At 42.8% G+C, this 20,617-nt stretch overlaps 1 protein-coding gene across 3 annotated transcripts in view; it reads right to left on the bottom strand.

The window, feature by feature from the left end:
• Window positions 1-1,135: 1,135 nt before the first annotated feature.
• DUSP16 (dual specificity phosphatase 16) overlaps window positions 1,136-20,617 on the bottom strand; it is a 71,349-nt gene continuing 51,867 nt past the window's right edge. For all 3 annotated transcript variants that reach the window (XM_069864041.1, XM_069864058.1, XM_069864049.1), the window contains exons 5-8: window positions 17,671-17,834; window positions 9,897-10,056; window positions 9,079-9,202; window positions 1,136-5,281 (exon numbers count right to left, since the gene is read on the bottom strand). In XM_069864041.1, the coding sequence (XP_069720142.1) occupies window positions 4,105-5,281; window positions 9,079-9,202; window positions 9,897-10,056; window positions 17,671-17,834 (1,625 nt within the window). In that variant the 3' untranslated portion in view covers window positions 1,136-4,104. The remainder of the gene's footprint in view (window positions 5,282-9,078; window positions 9,203-9,896; window positions 10,057-17,670; window positions 17,835-20,617) is intronic.

Genomic DNA, 20,617 nt, shown 5'->3' with positions numbered 1-20,617 from the left:
GGGATGGAAGAACAAGAGCAGACGGATGAAGGAACAAGAGCAGAGCAAGTCCTGCAAAGCAGGCAAAATGAGGAGGGTTAAAAGCTAAAGTGCATGCTCAAAAAAACCAAACTTGAGGGAACAAACAGATAGTCTGACCTACTGGGCTCAGAAGTGGACAACAGAGTCCAGAGCAGACAGATTAATCTTAGAAGATTGTCAAGTCAACCTCTTTTATATGATAACAAGCTGATGCCATCTAGATCTAGTATTGTGCATGGTTCTTGCTTAGCGTGCGAGAGCTGAAAGCTTTCTGTGTAAAAGCCAGTACATCTTGTTTGTAGAAACAAGAAGCAAAGAAGCTCATGCAGGTTGTTACTTGTACTCTGGCTGATGGCCTCTTAGAGAGGCCAAAGATCCTGCATTTCCCTTTCTGGAGCTAAGCTTTGAAATTGTTTTGTGTTAATTAATAATTGTTTTGTGTCAACCCCTATCAACTGATTTAAATCAAAGACATGGGCTTTTACTGTTTTTTTAAAAGAAAATGCTTGTTTGCTGCACCTGAGGTTGAAGGCACTGTTACACAAACCCATACACTTTGCCATCCAAGGATATAACCGTAGCAGCCCTATTCAACTGCAGGATTTAATACACGCCCCATTTGGATAAGCTGTGCTCTGAAGGAGCGATGAGGGTAAGACCCCTCCCTCAGCAATCGGAAGTCGCTCTGAATGCTTTAGGACTGGCAGAATCAGTCTAAACAAGTATTTAAACAAGTAATTAAATTCTTCAAATAAGAAGTCTGGGAGAAAAGAACAGACCCATGGCGTTCATCCTAGGTAACGAACTTGAAATACTCGCTTCAGAAAGACCAGCACAGCTGCCTTGGGAACAGCTTACTCACAGCGGTATTAGATGTAAATTGTTAATTTACAGAGAAGTGCCATTGCTGCTGCTTCAGGGAGCAGAAGAGGTGGGGTAAGCAGAAACAGGGAAGAGGCTGAAACTGTTACTGGTGCTGTAAAATCCCCACTGCTTGCGATAAGCAGTCCAAAGCTGCCCAGCCTGTGTCATTAAGAGACATGACATGCATACGCAGAGAACAATAGGTATAACAAAGCTGAGCTCCCTCATGGTCCTGGGTGCTGGGGAGCAGCTCGTACTGCAGGTGGGTTACGCGGACTCCATTGTCAGAGGCACACAGGCTCCCTCCTCAGCCTTTCTATATAAACAGGTACCATTTCTGATTTTATTTCATCATAACATACAGGTAATGCTCATGACACAAGATGAGAAACTCGCATCTCTGAACCATTTAAACAGCTTGCCATACACCAAAGAACATTATATTCATATTGAACATGTACACATTTACCCCCTCACATCCTCCACTTTGCTTTACAGTTCAGACAGGAGACAGGACACCACCCTGTGCAGGACATGGGGTTAAGGCTTCCTCCCACAAGAACCTGTCCCTAAGAATACCGAGCCTACAGCTTTGATTCATTCAGTGACCATTGCGTTACTGGAAATCACAGAGCTAGAAGACCAGATTTCAGTTCCTCAGAAGGCAATTAACCAAACGAAACCCAAACATACACATTTGTACGTATAGAAGGGGAGTGAAGGAGCACAAAAGACAGGGAAGTTGGTTCTTTATCTAGGGACTGTTTTGTGTTAACCCCTATCAACTGATTTAAATCAAAGACACAGGCTTTTACTGAATCTGGTTGAGAGGAGCACTGCTAAATCATCTATATATGTGTATATACACACAGGGGGTGCGTATATATACTGAAAATAGTTGTAATCGCTTTCACTTGATATGTAAACAGAGAGAAGTGGCAGGCATGTTTAATGACTAGCCAAGACCTGACATACTTTCCAGTGTGGTGTCAACCTATCCTTTGCCCAGAATACCCCTTCTTCCAGCATCTCTTATGCACATCACAAGCACAGCCTCTGGGTTCTGTTACTCCTGGTGCCGCCGCTTTCTCTGTGCCTTTTGCACATTTTAGGATCAAGTTAATCACTGTTGTAGCTTTCAGTGCTATTTTAAAAGAGTCAGCTGTAGGAAATTAAAGTCACATCCTAGCCACAAAACAATGACAAAATCTTCTCCGCTTTTCAATATAGTAAAACCTGAGATTTGAGTCACAAACTAGCTAAACTTACAGTAAAAACAAAACATAACCCAAGCTGCTGACTTTAAGAAGGGCTTCAGTTTGCCGCTGACATTTTTTTTTAAAGCTGTTGGCCAGAGGGGTGTTTGTCACATGGGATTTACAATTTTCAGCTGCCTGCACTAAAATGGGACAAAACTACCCATTTCCCCTTGATAGGCCTGTCCTCGGGGTGCTGGGCAAGAGCAATATCACCCCTGTGCAGCTCCCATGGAAGCAGCAAGGATGAAGCTTTGCTCCGTGCCTCTGGCAGACCCATCGCTGACCACAAACCTCTTGCAGCGACGCAGCACAGAACAGTGTGAGCAGCAGCCGCCAAGGCACTGCATGAATGGCAAAAGCTGGAGGGGAAGCAGCTGGTTCACTCTCAAACCCACCACAACGAGGGCTGGGGCTGAGCTGCCATGAAACAGCCCCACTGGCAGCAGGGGAGCAACAACTCCTTGAGCTGGACAAGTTTCTGGGGTGGTGAGGACATGGTACCAGCCAGCAGCAGCACAGCTAGACAGGGCTGCAGCCAAATCAGCATGCTGGGAATCCAACACCCTACACTGGGACAGAGAACAACGTCCAGGACCACGTTCCTTTGGAGCCGTGACCACAGGAGGTAAGCAGGCTTCCAGCTAACACTGCCTCTTCTCAAACCCCCTTCCTTCCACACCATGAGATGGGGTGCTGGAGGGCCGCCTTCGGGCAGCCCAGCCAGACTTCTCTTTCTCAGATGAAGGCAGCAGAACTATTGAAAATTTTCTACCTCCAAGTCACCATGGTTGGGATAGAGACGAAACCCCAGCCACCTGAATTACCCCTACCCCACAGGTTACTGGAGCCAGAAAAGAAGAGCAGTTCCTTAATGGAAGTGAAGGACAACAGCCCAGTTTTAGCTTTAAAAACAAACAAAATATTTAAGCTGTCAAGAGCTGTCTGTTCAGTTGGCAAGAAGAGGCTGTTGGGACGTTGTACCAGCCACTGCTCTTGCATGGAACCATAAATATTAACCCCTTCACTGCAGCTTAAAGCCAAAGCAGCTACCCCTCTCCCAGAAACTGGCTTAACACAAAAACCTACAAATACTGCTTATGTTATGTTTCAAAAGGCTGGAGGAGACAGTAAGTAGGGTTCATTCATCTTTTTTAAGAATTACTGCTCGGCCAACTGCAACACTTGTGCGTAGACAGCTTTAAAAAAAAATAGAATCCAATGTGGCTACTTGTTACTTATTCACATTGCTTAAGAACTGACTCCCAGCATCTGGCAGCCATAAAGCCCTAGTTTATTTTTTGTATTTTTGAGGTACTGTTTCTTTTTCTTTTCTTTGAAGCAGCTTTCTAGTGAACCACCTAAAGCCTATCCAGTAGAACAATAGTTAGACCAGTATTTACATTTGTCTGAACTGTCTGTTCAGCCCAGCCTTGCTGTAACCAGTCCCTACATCCTTTGGAATCACTATATGGGGAAAAAGGTCTCCCTCCAGAGGTTGGCTCAGTGTCAGGGCTAAGGTGCACTGGTGAAGACGTGGGGTATGAGAAAGGGAGAACAAAACTAGCTCTGATGGGTAGGAACGTCTTTCAGTGGAACCAGAGAAAGGGTTTGATATCAAGAGAGCTTCCTTTGTAAAAAACACTGAAAGGACATGCAATCCACTGCATATAATTGCTTCCTCTGTCAGGGAAAGATCTCTGAAATGTTCAGCCCTTCTCCAGGAAAGGGGAAGAGGAAAATCCAGCAGTATGCTCAGTCTCCTCAGGTAGATGTTCACTTGTCATTTCTCCGCTGTATTAACCTAGTCACTGTGTTCACACTGAAGCCTCGCATTTCTTCCCTCCCCCACCTTTTTGCATGAAGTTTGTTCTTTTCAGATTTACAGGGACCTTTAAAATGCCGGGGGAGCAGCCTTGGAGGGGGAAGCAACTCCGATACAGTCACACAAGTCTGCTGCCCCTCACGACACTTCAATGATTTCCATGCTGCCCGAAAAGCTTGACTGACTTCCTACTTTCCCCAGTTCTTCTCTGGATCTGTTGTCTGACATGATGCTCTCCCCAAACTCCATCTGGCAGCTTCTGCGCTTAAACTGCTTTTCGAAAGAACTTTCCTCATGCCAGCTCCGCCTGGAGTCACCTCGATCACCCTGCTTTGGTCTCCTGCGCACGGCACAGGCCTGGTCACAGCCCGTGGGCAGCTGACTACAGCTGTAGGCAGAGTAAGCAGTGCTGTTCCCATAGATGGCAGAGGCAGAGTAGAAATGTGAGGACTCGGTTGCAAAATACCAGCTGTTGGTAAGGGACGTAGCCGATGTCTGAGGAGCCAAGATGTCCGAGTGCCAACCTTTGAGGCCCAGCCCAGCAGCAGACTTTGCCAAATGCTGCTGGCTGGTGGACAGACCAAACAAGAAGTTCGTTTGGTAGTTGTCTTCCATGCTCCCGCTCCGGTGGAGAGGGTACAGGAGTGACCGCTGAGTGGTGGCGCTGCCACTGGTTCTCCCCAGGTGTTGCCGTTTGCTCTGGCTCTCCAGCTGCCAAGTATTCTGGGTTTCCTTGGGAGGGTTCGCTTCCTCTTTGTCAGGGCTGGTTTCTGGGGTCTGCTCTGAGACCTCCTGGACAGGGGAGAACTGACACAACTTGCTGCTGCCCTCTAAAGCAGTCGCATGTTTGTAGTACTCCAGGGTGTCTTCAGATGAGGCAAAGCCCTGAACCGACGCAGTCACACGGTTGCTACTTGCTGAGTAGGACACGGATTTGATATCCAAAGAAAAGGAGCGCTTCAGCCGGTTGCTGTCCTCCACCTTATCGAGGGAGACGTGCAATCCGTTTATGCCCTGTACCAGCGGGCCATCTTCCAGAGGGGACAAGTGCCTGTGTGGTGCGCCGCCACAGTCCATCGGCTTCGGCTCCACGATTTCGGAGGTAGCGGTAATGCAGAGCTGGCTAGTGGAAAGGCTGCTCTGCCCCCCTTCTGGGACTACCACATGCTCGCTGCTTTTCTCCAAATGCAGAAGTTTCAGTTTACTAATATGTCCTGGTTGACTGCTCTGGTTCTTGATCTTTTTCTCAAAGTCCAAGAGCTGGCCCAGAAAGTTGAAGTTGGGAGAAATGGTTGGCCTTTTTTCCTTCACAAATCTAGAAAGAAGGGACAAACAAAACAGGAATTAATTTAGGGATCTGCTTGCTCATTCCTGAAATAACTCTAGAGTGAGTGTTGTGAATACTACAACTTGTCGGGATGCTGGGACTGAGGTTCAATCAAGCATTGGTAACTTATGGATGGAGTAAAAAAAAGGCAGCTTTTAAGCAAGATGATGCTGGATATTCACAATTCTATCTATAGCTTACTTAAAGGTGATTAAAAAAAGGAAAACAAAAGCATTCCTTTTACCTCTTTCTGATGTCCACAATAAGGTCTGAGGGAATTATTTCCCTTCTTTTACTTTACCAGTGGGATCTCCACTACCCTGGTTTCTGACCAGAGTTGAGTTCCTCAAGTTCTGCATGAACTTGCCAAGAGACCTTCGCTTCCCTCATGCTGCAGGAAACAGGCCACCCTTCTCACTATTCAAAGGGAAGAAGCCCCTTGTTCCTTCACCTCTCTCTTTCATGGTGCTGTTACTGCAGTGAGTGCTTCTTACCCTTTTCATTTGTCAAGTAGGTTACTCTGATACATGCTGACTTGACACGGCAAACACCAGCAATTTCTACTGCCCATAGGTATTGACCACTGCTATGATAATCAAAAAGTAAAAACAGAAAGCACCTAACGCAGCATTAAAACAAAACCGCTTTCTCCAGCTCTGAAGGTGTTTAGCGGTAAAGGACAAGAGTATTATCAAACCACTGGGACTCCTGGTTTCCTGGTGCTGTAAGAAGCAGCCTGATGCACACACACATGCCAATCTACACATGCACTTACACACATGGTTGAAAATGGACAAGGTGCAGCGCATACTTCAAATGTTTTCCTGAACCAGAACTCTAAATGTATGCAAGACCAGTATCAGAAGGCATGTCATGTACTTCAAAGGTTAAATCCAAAAGCAATACTACTTGTCTGATGTGCAATATAGCTAAATAACTACTGTACTCCTTTTTACAGGCTGTACAACTGAAACAGCCCAAATCCTTCATCCTTTTTTTTTTTTTTCCCTTTTAAAAAGCTTTCCTGGAGCTATGAATGTACCAGATGACAAGGGAATTAACAAGGGAAGAAACCTTGAGGAGCTAAATCTAATACAAGTACACATATAACCTATCACTGGGAAAATTAAATATTATTAAAAGCTAAGATAAACCTCTCTGGGATGTGTACAAATGGTGAGTGTGCAGTCATTAAAAGCAGCATGAGGAAACCTCAAAGGTGTACTTGTGCGTATTTGTATACACTAGCACAAAGGCAAGCAGGCACATGAGAAATACCAGATAAAAAAAGCAGCATTCAGTTCTTTTTCCTTAAAGCTGCCAAACAAAAAACAGTAGTAGAATAGCTGAGCTGACTCGATGACCTGGAAGATCAGACTGTGCAAAATAATAGTGGAAACTTCCACCATGAAGTGCCAACACTGGCAAATGGAGAAAACTAGCAAGTCTTTTCAGAAGAGATTCTTCAGGTTGATTTCCTAGCATTGAATCTGGGGGCTTTTACTCCAGTGTAAGCCATTCACTCGCCAGGAATTCACAGAGTCTTTGTTCATTCTTTTCCAGTCAAAGCGAATTGTACTTGTTATTGGATTTATTTAAAGCAAGATCCTTCTGGACAACACTGAAATTTCTGGTCTGTGTTCCGGTAGCCTCTCCCTTCCACTTTCTCCTTGTCTCACCCTAAAAGATTAGGCAGTCCTAAATTTGAAACAAGCTTTTTAAAAAACAAAAAGGGTTCATGAAATTCTGCTGGATCCCCCCAACAAGTTTTAAGGCTCTGCAAACTTTTTCATTTCAAAACACACACTCTTTTCTCCAGCTGGAAAACGTGCATATAATTTAATTTTGATGTTTGTTTCCCTTATATGACACAAAAGAAAAGATTAATAAAGTTTTATTTCCTTGGGTTTTTTCACTTCAAGTAACAGTGTCACCTTTTTGGTTTTGTTATAGTGTCAGATGAATTTTTTATCTAATGCCTTTCATGAACTTGGAGAGAAGTATTCTTCTTCCATGCTCTGTCAACAAGAGATCCCAATCCAGTGAGCGAAATGTGCTGTGGGCCATCCTCACAAAGCCATATCAAAAGAAATACAGCAAAACATAACCTAAAATTCACAGTAGTTCTTCAGTATTAACAGCACAAAGAAAAAGAGGCCTGGGATGATTCATCCTTCACACTCCATTGACACTTCTGGTTAAGAAACAAACTAGAATTTAACGCAGAAACTTCATGTATGAATTTATAAGCAGCACTTTACAAGCTTCCGGAAGCCTGTGCATTTTAGAAGTGTTCAGTACTCTACAGGTCTAACCTCCAGACCACCACAGCCTAAGACCAGGCAGTTTTTTAGTGACTCAGTGACACATTCACCAATTCCTCTGTATTATCTACACCTGAATAACTGAGTTTTCCCCTATGCCTCTTGGCAAAACATGTTTTGCCATACACACTGAAAGTACTGCATGGCACCAAATTGTCAGCAGGCCCTACTAAAAAACTGTGGAAAATTTCTAAAGGCAATGGGAGGCATTTCAGGTGTGTCTCACATGGGCTTTTGTTCAATGAATCCATAGTTATGTTCGCCAGCTTAAAAAAAAAAATCCCCATGGAAATCAGGCTCCACAAAGGAATATCAAAGACAGCTGGGGAGGGACTTTTCAGAAGGGCATGTAGTGATAGGATGACGGAGAATGGCTTTAAAGTGGAAGGGGGAAGACTTAGATTAGACATTAGGAAGAAATTCTTCATGATGAGAGCGGTGAGGCACTGGCACAGGTTGCCCAGGGAAGTTGTGGAGGCCCCATCCCTGGAGGTGTTCAAGGCCAGGTTGGATGGGGCCTTGGGCAGCCTGATCCAATGGGAGGTGTCCCAGGGAGGGTTGGAACTGGATGGTCTTTAAGGTCCCTTCCAACCCAAGCCATTCTATGATCTTTCTGTCCTCATGAAAGTTTTGGAATTTTGGAAGGTACTCCTCTCCACCTGCTCCACCGCAATTGTTCAAATGGCTTCTGCATCACACATGTTATAGTGACACATCCGCTACGCCAACCTGCCACCATTTTCTGTACAACACAACAACACAGGCTGTTAAATGAAATGAAGAAGTCATGGTAAACTGCAACCATGCCACATGGAATCTAGTAAAGTGTTGACGATCCATGTACAGAAACATGGGGTTTGAAAGATTAAAAAAGGGTGTGTGTGGTAGGGTGGTCCTACAAAAATTCCCCAATGCCATAAAGAAGCAACACTTGAAATACTTTCCGGTTGAGTTTAACAGCAAGAAAGAAGCCTTCTTAATTCCTAGACATTTTACCTGCAGGCAGTTAACCTTAAGAGCATTACCAAATACCAGACTGAAGTCGACAGCTCCAGCCTATCAGTTGTCATAAGCGTGATTATAAATATCCTCACTTCTGTTTCTTTAACCCTATCCATTCCATTCTCTCTCTGACTTACAAGATACTGTTATATCTGTGGTATAGCTGTGTGTGTGAATGTATGTACATACAGACACATTTAATAAGCAGTCTGAACTCCTGCTTGGAGCAAAGACCAACATCAGCATTTTACACATGGGGAATTAATATTAGGTGTGCGATGTTTACACACCGTCACCAGTTCATTTATGGAGGAAGCCTACATTTAAGACTGTGCAGAGGGCAGTGAACTACCAGTTAACGTGTCTCCTTCTACCCTTAGTCATACAACCTTTTATTCTTTACCTTGAAAACAAGCCAAAAGACACAAGAATTAATTTGAAGGGAAATTTTCTCCTTACCTGTAAGCTTCGTCTAAGGACATATCCATTCTCTTCATGATATATGCAATAGCGATTGTGGCAGAACGAGATATTCCAGCTAAACAGTGCACTAACACATGGCCATTTGATGCTTTTGCTTTTTCTGCATAGCAAAGAAATTGGCAAGTGTCACACTCAGCAGCATTATACCACAATGAAGAGTTTGCAAAGAAAGGAACATTATTTAAAATTGTTCAAAACTTCAAAATAAACTGTTAATGGCAAATCTCACGGAAGCTTTAAACAAAAACCACTTATTTTCTCTAGCACTGTATAGCATTGAGTATAGAAAAAGCACGTGACCACACAGGAAACATACTGCAGTCACAGCACACTGCATTTTAACGTGCACATAAACAACCCTATTTAGATGTCTGAGAAAGGTGATAATTTCTAATTTTATATGCAAGTAAAAAGCAAGCATTCATGATGGAACAGTTTGGTAAGTTCAAATTTGGCCAGCTCACTTCTGAAAGCTGAAGACAGGATCTGTATGTGTGATTCTCTAATTCACTCTCTGCAGACCCATATCAGGCATCTACGAGGTTGCCAGAAAGTAGAGTTGTGCTCTTAAAAAGTGTCTTTGTTCCGTAAATGCTGGAATACACAATGGCAGGATCTCCTTACATTATTTTGAGTCTGTGCTTCTAAAGTGATGGTCATCGTGTATGTAGATCCTTACGGTACTTTCATACCACCCAAAAAGCACTCATGTCTTCTCCAGGCAAAACAGCAAGGCAGGTACACAAAGGAATCCAGAAACTGCTCTAGAGAGAGAATTTAAATTTCCTTCTCACCTATAAAATCGACTGATTTATCCAGCCAAGGCAAAATTTTCTCACAAAAGCTGTCATTCACAGGCACTCTCAGGAAATGGGATTCTGGAATAAAATCAGGCTTTGGACAAGTATTGCTGGCATTCAGTACGTAGCAAATATCATTCTGCTGCATCAGCTCCTAGGAAAGAGAGAAAGATTAAGCCTAGAGATGTCAAATGGTACCTTTGGCACATTACAAAGCTGAAATCCAAACTAAAATTAGTCTTGGAATTGCTCTAGCTGTTTTCAGGGTACTCATTGTGAAAAAGACAACTCTCCAGCTTTTAATTCTTCAAATAACTTCTAATGAAACATCCTGTGTGTCCAAAGAAAGTATGGACTGGAAAGCCCATAAAAATCATGTGAACAAAGAACGGAAGTAATGGTGGGATACCCTTTGGTACTATGAAGCATCAATTCTAAGAGAATGGATTTTTTTGTTACTTTGGTTAAATTCTCACCATGCAAGCTGTCAACATAACCAAGCTCTTCCCACACGCAGTTTGCTGATCTGAATAAATGTTTTCTGGATCATGTATCTAAGCCCGAGGTTGCCCCATCACAGTGGAAAACTCACTCAAAACCTTGAAAGAAAGAGCTGGGTAAGAGCTGAAGACCTTGATGCAGACCATTTTCACACAACACTAACTGCAGTTTTATATAAGTCCTGCTTTCTGAATTACAATTTAGTTGCTCATATTTCAATTTTCAGTCTTTAGTCCTCTCACATCCCAGGGATTATCACAGCAACAGGCAAAGAGATCTAAAGTGTAAGAGTCAACTGGGCTTTTTAAATAAGTCAACCTTCATGACTGCCAATAAAAAAAGACACCTCTTTTTTGTACCTTGCCGTACTCTTTGTATTTGGCTGTGCAAAATAGTATCTGATGCTGTAGATACCACAATGCCAAAACATGTGAAGCAAGCACTAGAAAACTAGGGATGGCTCTACCAAAACGATCAAGTCTCCTGCAAGTAAGCATCTTGTCACAGAAAAGCAATTAGGCAGGTCTGAGTAATACTGATCAAAAAAATCTTCTCTGTTTCAGATTTGGCAGTAAGTGACATGCATTAGCTCTCCTGGACAGTAGTTAAGCTGAACACAAACACCAGGGAGCTTTCGGCCAGATTTCTGTGGAAACTGTCTGAAACTAAACTGGAACAAAAAAAGGCCAAAAAAAGTCTGATCTTAATCATTTTGCTTTTATAGTAATTATATAAAAAAATGCAAACTTATGATAATCAGATTTCAACTGGAGGTCTACCAGTATAAAAATACAGTCATAAAGCCAAATGGTCACTTCTCCCCGACATGTATTTTTTTCTGCAAGCGTAAAGAAGTTTTGATGAAGAGAAACAAGGATATGGCTATTTAGCTGAAGAGTCAGAAGTCTCATTTGGTTCAAATCAGAGCTGTTTAACAAATGTTTGATATGTGGTAAACAGGTACATCACCTGTATGTTATAGTGCGTGTGTGTAAGGGATGAATACTCACACATGCACATATACACATGCACAAATTAGAAACCAAAGGACTGCAGGGGAGAAGGGAATCCACTTCAGTCATTTACAGAGGGTACTCTATACAACTGCTACTGGCTGCATTTTAAATTTACATGAACTTCTGCTAGTGAGCTGCTCATTTTCTTTTCTGGCACGTAATAAGCACCACCTCTGAAATTTCATCGAAAATCCCTCACATCAGCACATTTAGAGATGCCTGAAGGTGTGGGCACCTTAAACTGATGAACACACATTATATTGTAAATATACCTATCCAAGTGAAACAGGAGATGAGCAGCTACTCACAAAGCAAACAATCAGAAATAGAATTTGCAGCAATGGTCAAAAAAAAAAAAAAAAAGAGGGGAGAATTGCTGCTTATCCTGATTGTTTCCTAGGTCACACTCCCAGTAAATGCCAGCTTCTCATCAATGACAACAAATTCCAACATATCACCGATTTCCCCTTCTCCCGTCCTTCACATCTCCCTGAATCAACCAGCAAGCTCCCTTCAGCCCTGCATTGCCCTTCATAGCAGACTCTGTCACACCTTCCTTTACCATATTTAGCTCTCACACAAACAAATGGGCTTCCATGATGGCCATTTGTTCAGAAAATTTCTAAGGGATGCTGGGAGAATGATGATGAGTTAAGAAGAATAGAAAACCTTACTAGTTGTTTGGTTTTTTTTTAAAGCATAAGTGCTGGTGGGCTGCACAGTCCAACCGTCACAATTCCACAGTTATGCAAGATTTCTTTTGTGGAATTGATTATTCAAATGGGAATAGGAAGGCTGCAGCCGACAAGTCTGCAATCTCCGAGTCAAAAAAACACCCAGAAATGTGTTAGTGCTTGTCTTCGAGACTAAGGCTAAAGAAAGAAATTATGCTTCCTTCTGTTCTAAAGTATCAATCATTCCCTGTGCAACATGCTGCAATATAATAACCATAACAGTGCCTTCATTGTACGGCACCCAAGAGGAAGAAGTGAATTACGATGGGAAGAAGATCCAGAAATCCTAATACTAACAACTTTGTAAAAAGAAGGTAAATGCTCTTTTGTCAGCTTATTTACATTTTATGACTTGTTTAATCTGGAAATTAAATGGCACCCTAAAATGTTATTTTGTTCCAGGAAATAAAATCCAGGTCTGGAAGAAAAGAAAAAAGAATAGTTATGTAAGCACCAAAGTAGAAAATTTTATAGCTTAAATACTAGTACAAAACACGAGATGTAAGTAGGAGGCTTATTCAGGCCCATAACCACAGAATTTAGTTCATCTTTCTTTCACAAAGAGCAACAAAGATCTGTAATACTAAGTATGCTCTTGCAATACCACCAACATATCACATTAAGATGGGTCTTTTTGGGAAAAGTGACATGAACTTTTCTATTAGAACTTTTCTGAAGAACTTTTTAGTATTTCAACACTGCAAAACCAGAAAAAAATCATGAGCATTATTTCAACACTGCCAAAAAAAAAGAAAAAATTATGAGCATTTTCAGAATTAAGCATTTAGAAAACCTGTAAAGCAAAAATACAAAGAATCTCTGAAGACTTTTCTGAATTATTCATTAATTTTGCTACAGGACACAAACCCAAGCAGTCATGTTTGCATGTCATTCATAAATAAGGCATTATCAGCAGAGGTATCAATGGCAAAGAACGTTAGTATTCTTAAAAGGTCATGAATACAGATTGTCCTGCAACAAGACAAGCAATTCCCTACCGGTTCACACAGAGCTAAGCTTATAAAGATTCTGAAAAGATAAGCTCATCTTGATAAAACACGCTGAAAATTCACATCTTTAAATCATCAAGTTAAACAGTAGCACAGATAAAGAGACCTTTTTGCAGCGATTTGAGACAATTTTTAGATAAATTGATATGTCTGGTCAATGGAAGGAATCATGGGAACTTGCAGATAGCATTTGATGGCAAAATAAGGTCAGCATATACAACTACATCTTAATAGTTCTGGGAATTTTACTAGAATTTCTCAGAAAATTACTTAAAACCCCCTCCCCAAAACTGGACTTGAATAAGAATCAGCGCCCCCTTCCCTATTCTAATCCTAACAGAAAGTTGACTTCTTGTACGCAGTAGCCAACTAAGCAGCAAGGCCACTAAACCAGAGCATGCAAATGTAACCGCTTATCAGTGGACTGTCCTAACAGAGCTTTACTACTTATCCTTGGTTTTTGTTTCTCACCCTCTCCTTTTGAATGTTCTTCATGTCCCAGCTTTTTCTTACCATGTATTGGTATTTCTGGGCACTTGTTGTAGTAAGAGACGTTCTCTGTGCTCTCCCCCAATGCCCCTGGTGTAGCATCCAGGCTTCTCCAGAACCAAAACAAGCAGCAGAGCTCTGCCAGTCATGTTGCTAGCATGCTGATCTCCAGCTACTGCTAATTTTGAGTTGAATCAAGGAACTGAATAAACTCAGGAAACTGAGAATTGCTGATAGCTGGGAAAATATTGAGTGGGTTCTAAGAGGCAGAAACTGTAATTTTTTCCTACAGCTTCTTTAGTTTAATAAAGGTATCAATATTAAAGATGGAAGCCATTTCAGATTTTCCACAGGGAATCACCAAAACTGAAGAGGTAAGATAAGCTACGAAGACACTAAGGTCTACTTTGGTGCATCAAACAATCAACATGCTCAGAATAAAGTATTATGTCATAGTTTAGCCCTTAGCTGGCAGCTAAACAGCATGCAACTGTTCTCTCATACCTCCCCACCTGGTGGGATGGGGAGGAGAATAGGAAAAAAAAAAAAGGCAAAACTTGTGGGCTGATATAAAGACAGTTTTAATAGAACAATTGGAGATGATGATGTTGATGCTGCTGCTGATAATCTCATCATCATCATCATAGATGTAAAAGAATATATTCAAATACAACAGCTCACCATCAGATGATTAGCCCATCCCAAGAAGCAATTTCAGTGAGTGCAGCAACAGCAGTGAGCACAGACATCAACATTGAGCGTGGAGATAGCAGAATGCAGAAAACCAAAAATCAGAGCTCAGATCACTTCACTGCCCCAAATGGCCAAATTCCCATTTCTATATTGAGCCTGCTGTTTGGTATGGAACACATGACAGGCCAGCTGGGCTGAGCTGACCTGGCTCTGCACCTGTATGCTAGCAAAACACAGGAAACCAAAAAATCCTTGATTTCTTAGCAACAACTTAAGACACCAGTGTATGATCAACAGACTTCTCATACTACATCAAGCAGCTGCTGGGAAGAAAATTCACTCTATCCCAGCTGAAACCAGGGCACAGTGCCTGCTATTTCTTCAAAGTAGGAGGACAAAGGCAAAAGCAACAATTAGAAATTGTAAGATGTGGTTTTGTCCTTAAATGGGTCAGAAATCTAAGAGATACCTTAGTCCTCTATGGAGGAACTTCCAAAAGATTAACTGTCAAGGATAACACCGGGCAATAAGAACTTACTGAACTTGCTGTGGATTTTATGCTGTCATTTTTGTGGTTTTCCCTAAAAAAAGGAATATACAGCAACCCTTGATAGTAATTCCCCAGAATATTTGAGGAAGTACAAACCTGATCAACTGCTGAGTTTCCTACATTAATTCTAAAGTGTCTGCAGCACTTCCTGATGTCTGAGGGACTGAAATAATATCGAAAGTATCGATTAATAGGCAAGAGAGCCACCACCAGGTCTAGGTTCTTCCTGTAGACGTCTCTGCCACACTTAGGGCTCACTAGTAGTATATGGAGTTTTAGTTTCTTCTGGCTCTATAATGAAATTCCTGACTGCTATAAATTGGATTTCTTTCCTGGTGAGGCAATCGCACGTTGTGCCTGTGCCCAACACCTATTCATAGGTGCCAATTTACTGCAAGGAAAGGGAACAGCCTCTTTCATCCCTCTGGGATTATTCATCACTTAAGAGCCACAGCACTGGAGTTCCAGTCACAACCCAAACAAAGCAATGCATCCCAGATCCTGGAGGAGAACAAGTTGCTCCCTCACCCCCACGGTGACCTAGGATAGCACTTGACATTCACACATGGAAACAAGCTGAGAGAGCTGAGGTTGTTTAGCCTGGAGAAGAGGAGGCTGAGGGGAAACCTCATTCCTCTCTACAACTACCTGAAAGGAGGTTGTGGAGAGGAGGGAGCTGGCCTCTTCTCCCAAGTGACAAGGGACAGGACAAGAGGAAATGGCCTCAAGCTCCGCCAGCGGAGGTTTAGGCTGGACATTAGGAAAGAATTTTTTACAGAAAGGGTCACTGGACACTGGCAGAGGCTGCCCAGGGAGGTGGTTGAGTCACCTTCCCTGAAGGTGTTTAAGGCACGGGTGGATGAGGTGCTGAGGGGAATGGTTTAGTGACTGATAGGAATGGTTGGACCCGATGATCCGGTGGGTCTTTTCCAACCTGGTTATTCTATGATTCTATGAAAGCATTTTTCTAAGACCCCACCATGTAAAGCATGGATTTTGGTTTTTTAATTACTTAGTTCCTGCTACCTTTTGTCTATGGATTGCAAATTACTTCTGTGGTAGGAGAAGTAATAAGTTGCTTTGACATCCAGCATAAGCGAATAAAGTTTGAATTGCTGACTTGCTGCCTGGCAGTACAGACATGGAAGATTTTAAAAGACAAAGTAAATACATTGACTGCTGACTACCCTCCATAGAAAAGATTTTCATGTGTGCAATGAAAAAAGCACAGTTACGTTCCACATGATTGCTTGCGTGTCAGACCCCCTTAAAACAACTGTGAAGAGTCCAAAAATAGCCTATTAATGGCCAGACTGGGATGGAGTAAAAGTAGAAGAAACCAGTGAAAATGATGGCCAAAGTATATGAATTTGATCCAGTTACAGAACTTTATTAGGATAATATTCCTGTTTTAAGCTTTATATATGGCTACAAACCACACATATAAGCCTTGCACATAATTAAGGCAATATGTTAGGGTCAAGCACTCCTCCTCTCTCCTCCATGTACGTATTTAATGCCAACTTACAAAGGCTATGGGAGATTCAACTAATAAATAGGAATGACAGACGATATGGGAGACAAGAAGGCATGTGCAGCAGAAGTAATAAACTTGTGAAGGGAGCCAGGATGTAGATTGCAAGCAACATGAGTTGGTCTCCTCATGGAGGCAAACACCCACGGAAACATCTGTGGATACACAGACCTGTAGCAATTCGAGAAAACCTCTCGTTTCAGACATCTGATAGTCCAGTCCCCTGAAAGTGCCATATTTGATAACTTTGCTGACTATTTTAAGAATATCAAAATATCTTTAAGAACATAAATTACTAAACACGCATGTATTTAGAAACAGTAGAAGTTATTAGCGCAGTACTACCATAAAATCTCATTTTAAATTACCTCACTGATTGTCCAGGTCTGAACATTTTATTAGGTGTGCAAAGATTTATTTGCAGTAGTCACAGAATCATAGAATGGTTTGGGTTGGAAGGGACCTTAAAGACCATCCAGTTTCACCCCCCCTGCCATGTGCAGGGACACCTCCCACCAGATCAGGCTGCCCAAGGCCCCATCCAACCTGGCCTTGAACACCTCCAGGGATGGGGCAACCACAGCTTCCCTGGGCAACCTGAGACAGTGCCTCATCACTCTCTTCATGAAGAAATTCCTCCTTATGTCTGGTCTAAATCTGCTCCTTTCCAGTTTATATCCATTGCCCCCAGTCCTATCATTACAAGCCTTTGTAAAAAGTCCCTCCCCAGCTTTCCTGTAGGCCCCCTTCAGGTACTGGACCCTATAATTCATGTCCCTACAATTCATGGTATTTAAGTGTTATTTTTTCCAGCACTTGAAGGAAATACTAAAAAACAATATTCCTTTGTCCTACTGTAATCATTAATATATTAACATCCAAAACTCATCAAAACAAACCAGTCGCAGCAATACACAGGAAAGTACCTGACCAGGTGAAATGGCAGATTTGATAGCTGGCTGTTGGTTGATAGGTTACTGAGGAACTTGGTTGATAGGTTACTTCTTCCCAGAGAAGAAGGAGAGAGGAAACCAAGTTACCTATTACATGACACATGGATTAATTATGTGGTCTGTACATCATTAGTTCTCACATAGCTTTCCAGGGCTTATGTACAGACAGCTATTATGTACTTTAGATGTTTTATAGCTGTAATGATGCAGTATGATAGAAGCATGGATGAAGACAGGCGGAGATAATATACTCATCCATGTAAACACCATGACACACAGAACACTCACCTTGTTGAGGACATCCCTCTGACATCCTAGATAGAGATGAGGCAGGATTCTGGTTGGGCCAATGTTGGAGACAGGTAGGCAGGGTTGAGAAATGCAAGTAGGAACGAGCGTGGATTTTCCTTCACAGAGACCGGGGAAAGAGCTGGAGAACTCAGCAAATCCACCTGAGAGAGGAATAGTACGTATTTAATATACATGCAGTGGTGTAGGCAATGATGCCCATACTAATTCTTAGAAAGCAGTATTTGTTGTGTGAAGTGGGCAGTTGCTAAGGGGCAGCAGGAATGCCTTAACAGAGAAACTGTCTATGTGCCTCTTCCAGAGGAATCATGACCGTGCAAAACAATCCACAGCAGGCAATGCTTGGCTGCATATTCCCACTCTGCCTGGACAGTTTATTTCTCTCTCTCTCTCCATTCCTCATAAGTTTTTTAATGCTTCTTCCCATTCTTGATGACAGGTGGAAGTGAGACTTCAAACAGAAGCCACAACATCCACCACACCAAAAGCTCACACACCTTTCCCTCCCCACCCAGCAAACAGTTTTCTAAACACCTCCTTCTCCTGTCTTAGGCCTATAATTAGCCTTCATTAAGAAAAAGTCATGTCTACTCAACTTAGTAAAAGAATCAAAACGTGGTTATTAAGGTTTGCTTTTAAAATCCTATATCCTTATTTTTAATTAATTAATATATTAGTATATGCATAATATATTATATGATTACTATATTTCATCCAACACACTGGAAGCGTCTTCATCTTCAAAACCACACCAAGCCAAGGCTTCTCCATCTCAAGCTGGGGAGGTGAGGCAGAAGTGGGACTGAAGGGGTCTTTGCCCAGCCATGGACTCATCTAGCAAATCAACATCTCTAATCCCTTTATCGCTAACTTGTTCTTCATCTGCACCCATTATTAGGCCCTACCCTTATTATGGCCCCAAACCCTATTTTCATCACCATTTCCCACCACTGCATTAAATTCATTTCCTCAGGAAAACTAGAGTGGAATGACTGATTACACAACTAATCCACCTAAAATCCCTGTGGCCATCAAAAATGCTTCTAGGCTGTTTCCCTATCAGCATGGCACAGCTGCATTCTGCTTGAGAAACTGTCAGCCTCTGGCCTGGACAGGCGCACACTCTCCTGGGTGGAAAACTGGTTGGATGGCCAAGCCCAGAGAGTGGTGGGAAATGGTGTGAAATCCAGCTGGAGGCCAGTGACAAGTGGGGTTCCCCAGGGCTCAGTGCTGGGTCCAGCCCTGTTCAATGTCTTTATCAATGACCTGGATGAAGGCATCGAGTGCACCCTTAGCAAGTTTGTGGACGACACTAAACTGGGAGGAAGTGTTGATCTGCTGGAGGGTAGGGAGGCTCTGCAAAGGGATCTGAACAGGCTGGACAGTTGGGCAGAGACCAATGGCATGAGGTTTAACAAGGCCAAATGCCGGGTCCTGCACTTGGGGCACAACAACCCTATGCAGTGCTACAGACTAGGAGAAGTCTGTCTAGAAAGCTGCCTGGAGGAGAGGGACCTGGGGGTGTTGGTTGACAACCGACTGAATATGAGCCAGCAGTGTGCCCAGGTGGCCAAGAAGGCCAATGGCATCTTGGCTTGTATCAGAAATGGCGTGACCAGCAGGTCCAGGGAGGTTATCCTCCCTCTGTACTCGGCACTGGTGAGACCACTCCTCAAATACTGTGTTCAGTTCTGGGCCCCTCACCACAAGAAGGATGTTGAGGCTCTGGAGCGAGTCCAGAGAAGAGCAACAAAGCTGGTGAGGGGGCTGGAGAGCAGGTCTTAAGAGGAACGGCTGAGAGAGCTGGGGTTGTTTAGCCTGGAGAAGAGGAGGCTGAGGGGAGACCTCATTGCTCTCTACAACTATCTGAAAGGAGGTTGTAGAGAGGAGGGTGCTGGCCTCTTCTCCCACGTGACGGGGGACAGGACAAGAGGGAATGGCTTCAAGCTCCACCAGGGGAGGGTTAGGCTGGACACTAGGAAAAAATTCTTCACAGAAAGGGTCACTGGACGCTGGCAGAGGCTGCCCAGGGAGGTGGTTGATTCACCTTCCCTGGAGGTGTTTAAGGGATGGGTGGACAAGGTGCTAAGGGGCATGGTTTAGTGATTGATAGGAATGGTTGGACTCGATGATCCGGTGGGTCTCTTCCAACCTGGTTATTCTATGATTCTATGGAACATAAAGGGAATAAAAAGCAAGGCTGATGCTACTTGAGTCACACAAAGAACACAACTCAAGCTCCACTTCTGTTTCTTTCTTGGCAAGTTCCTGGCTTCCCTCCAATCACAAGGGTTGTGTTATAAGTCTGTGCTATCGACTGTGGTCCAACTGGCCTTACCCATAGCTAGAAAACAAAACCAAAGAAACCTCCAGCAATGAACCTCTACTTTAGTGACTAAACATGTTATCACAAAAGTCAGCCAGCTTTTTCCAAGCCTAGCTAAATCCCAGGCTTGACTCATTCTTTTTCATCACATCTTCATCATACTTCATCTTCATAGCCTAGTCCGAAGGAGAACCAGAGGCAGCTGCTGAAACTCGTATGTTATAGGCTTATCTTGACTGTTTTCACCATTTAACAGCTAACCAGTAAGGGTGAAAGGCCCAAACCACAGTGAAAGTCCCCAGCTATTTCCTCACATTAAAGCATAGAGACAAGTGGAATTTTAAGTGAAAGAATAATTATAACCTGTTCAGAACAAGGCACCTGCTATGTTCACTATTATTACAGTTTGCAGTCATGAATTAAAATTAATGATGATGAAGACAATGTGGTGCTTTATCAAGGCTTGCAGTACCATTGCCTGAATTTTGCCTATTCCTTGGATTTTTAAATCTGTATCTTTAGTAAATGTAGCAAAACACAAGGTAACAGCCATGAATGTAACAGGCCATTTTATCGGATGGAACAAAAAAGCCAGCAAGC

Source organism: Phaenicophaeus curvirostris, chromosome 1 (genome assembly GCF_032191515.1).
Source record: "Phaenicophaeus curvirostris isolate KB17595 chromosome 1, BPBGC_Pcur_1.0, whole genome shotgun sequence".
Lineage (NCBI taxonomy): Eukaryota > Metazoa > Chordata > Aves > Cuculiformes > Cuculidae > Phaenicophaeus > Phaenicophaeus curvirostris.
This window is presented reverse-complemented; position numbering and strand designations above follow the sequence as displayed.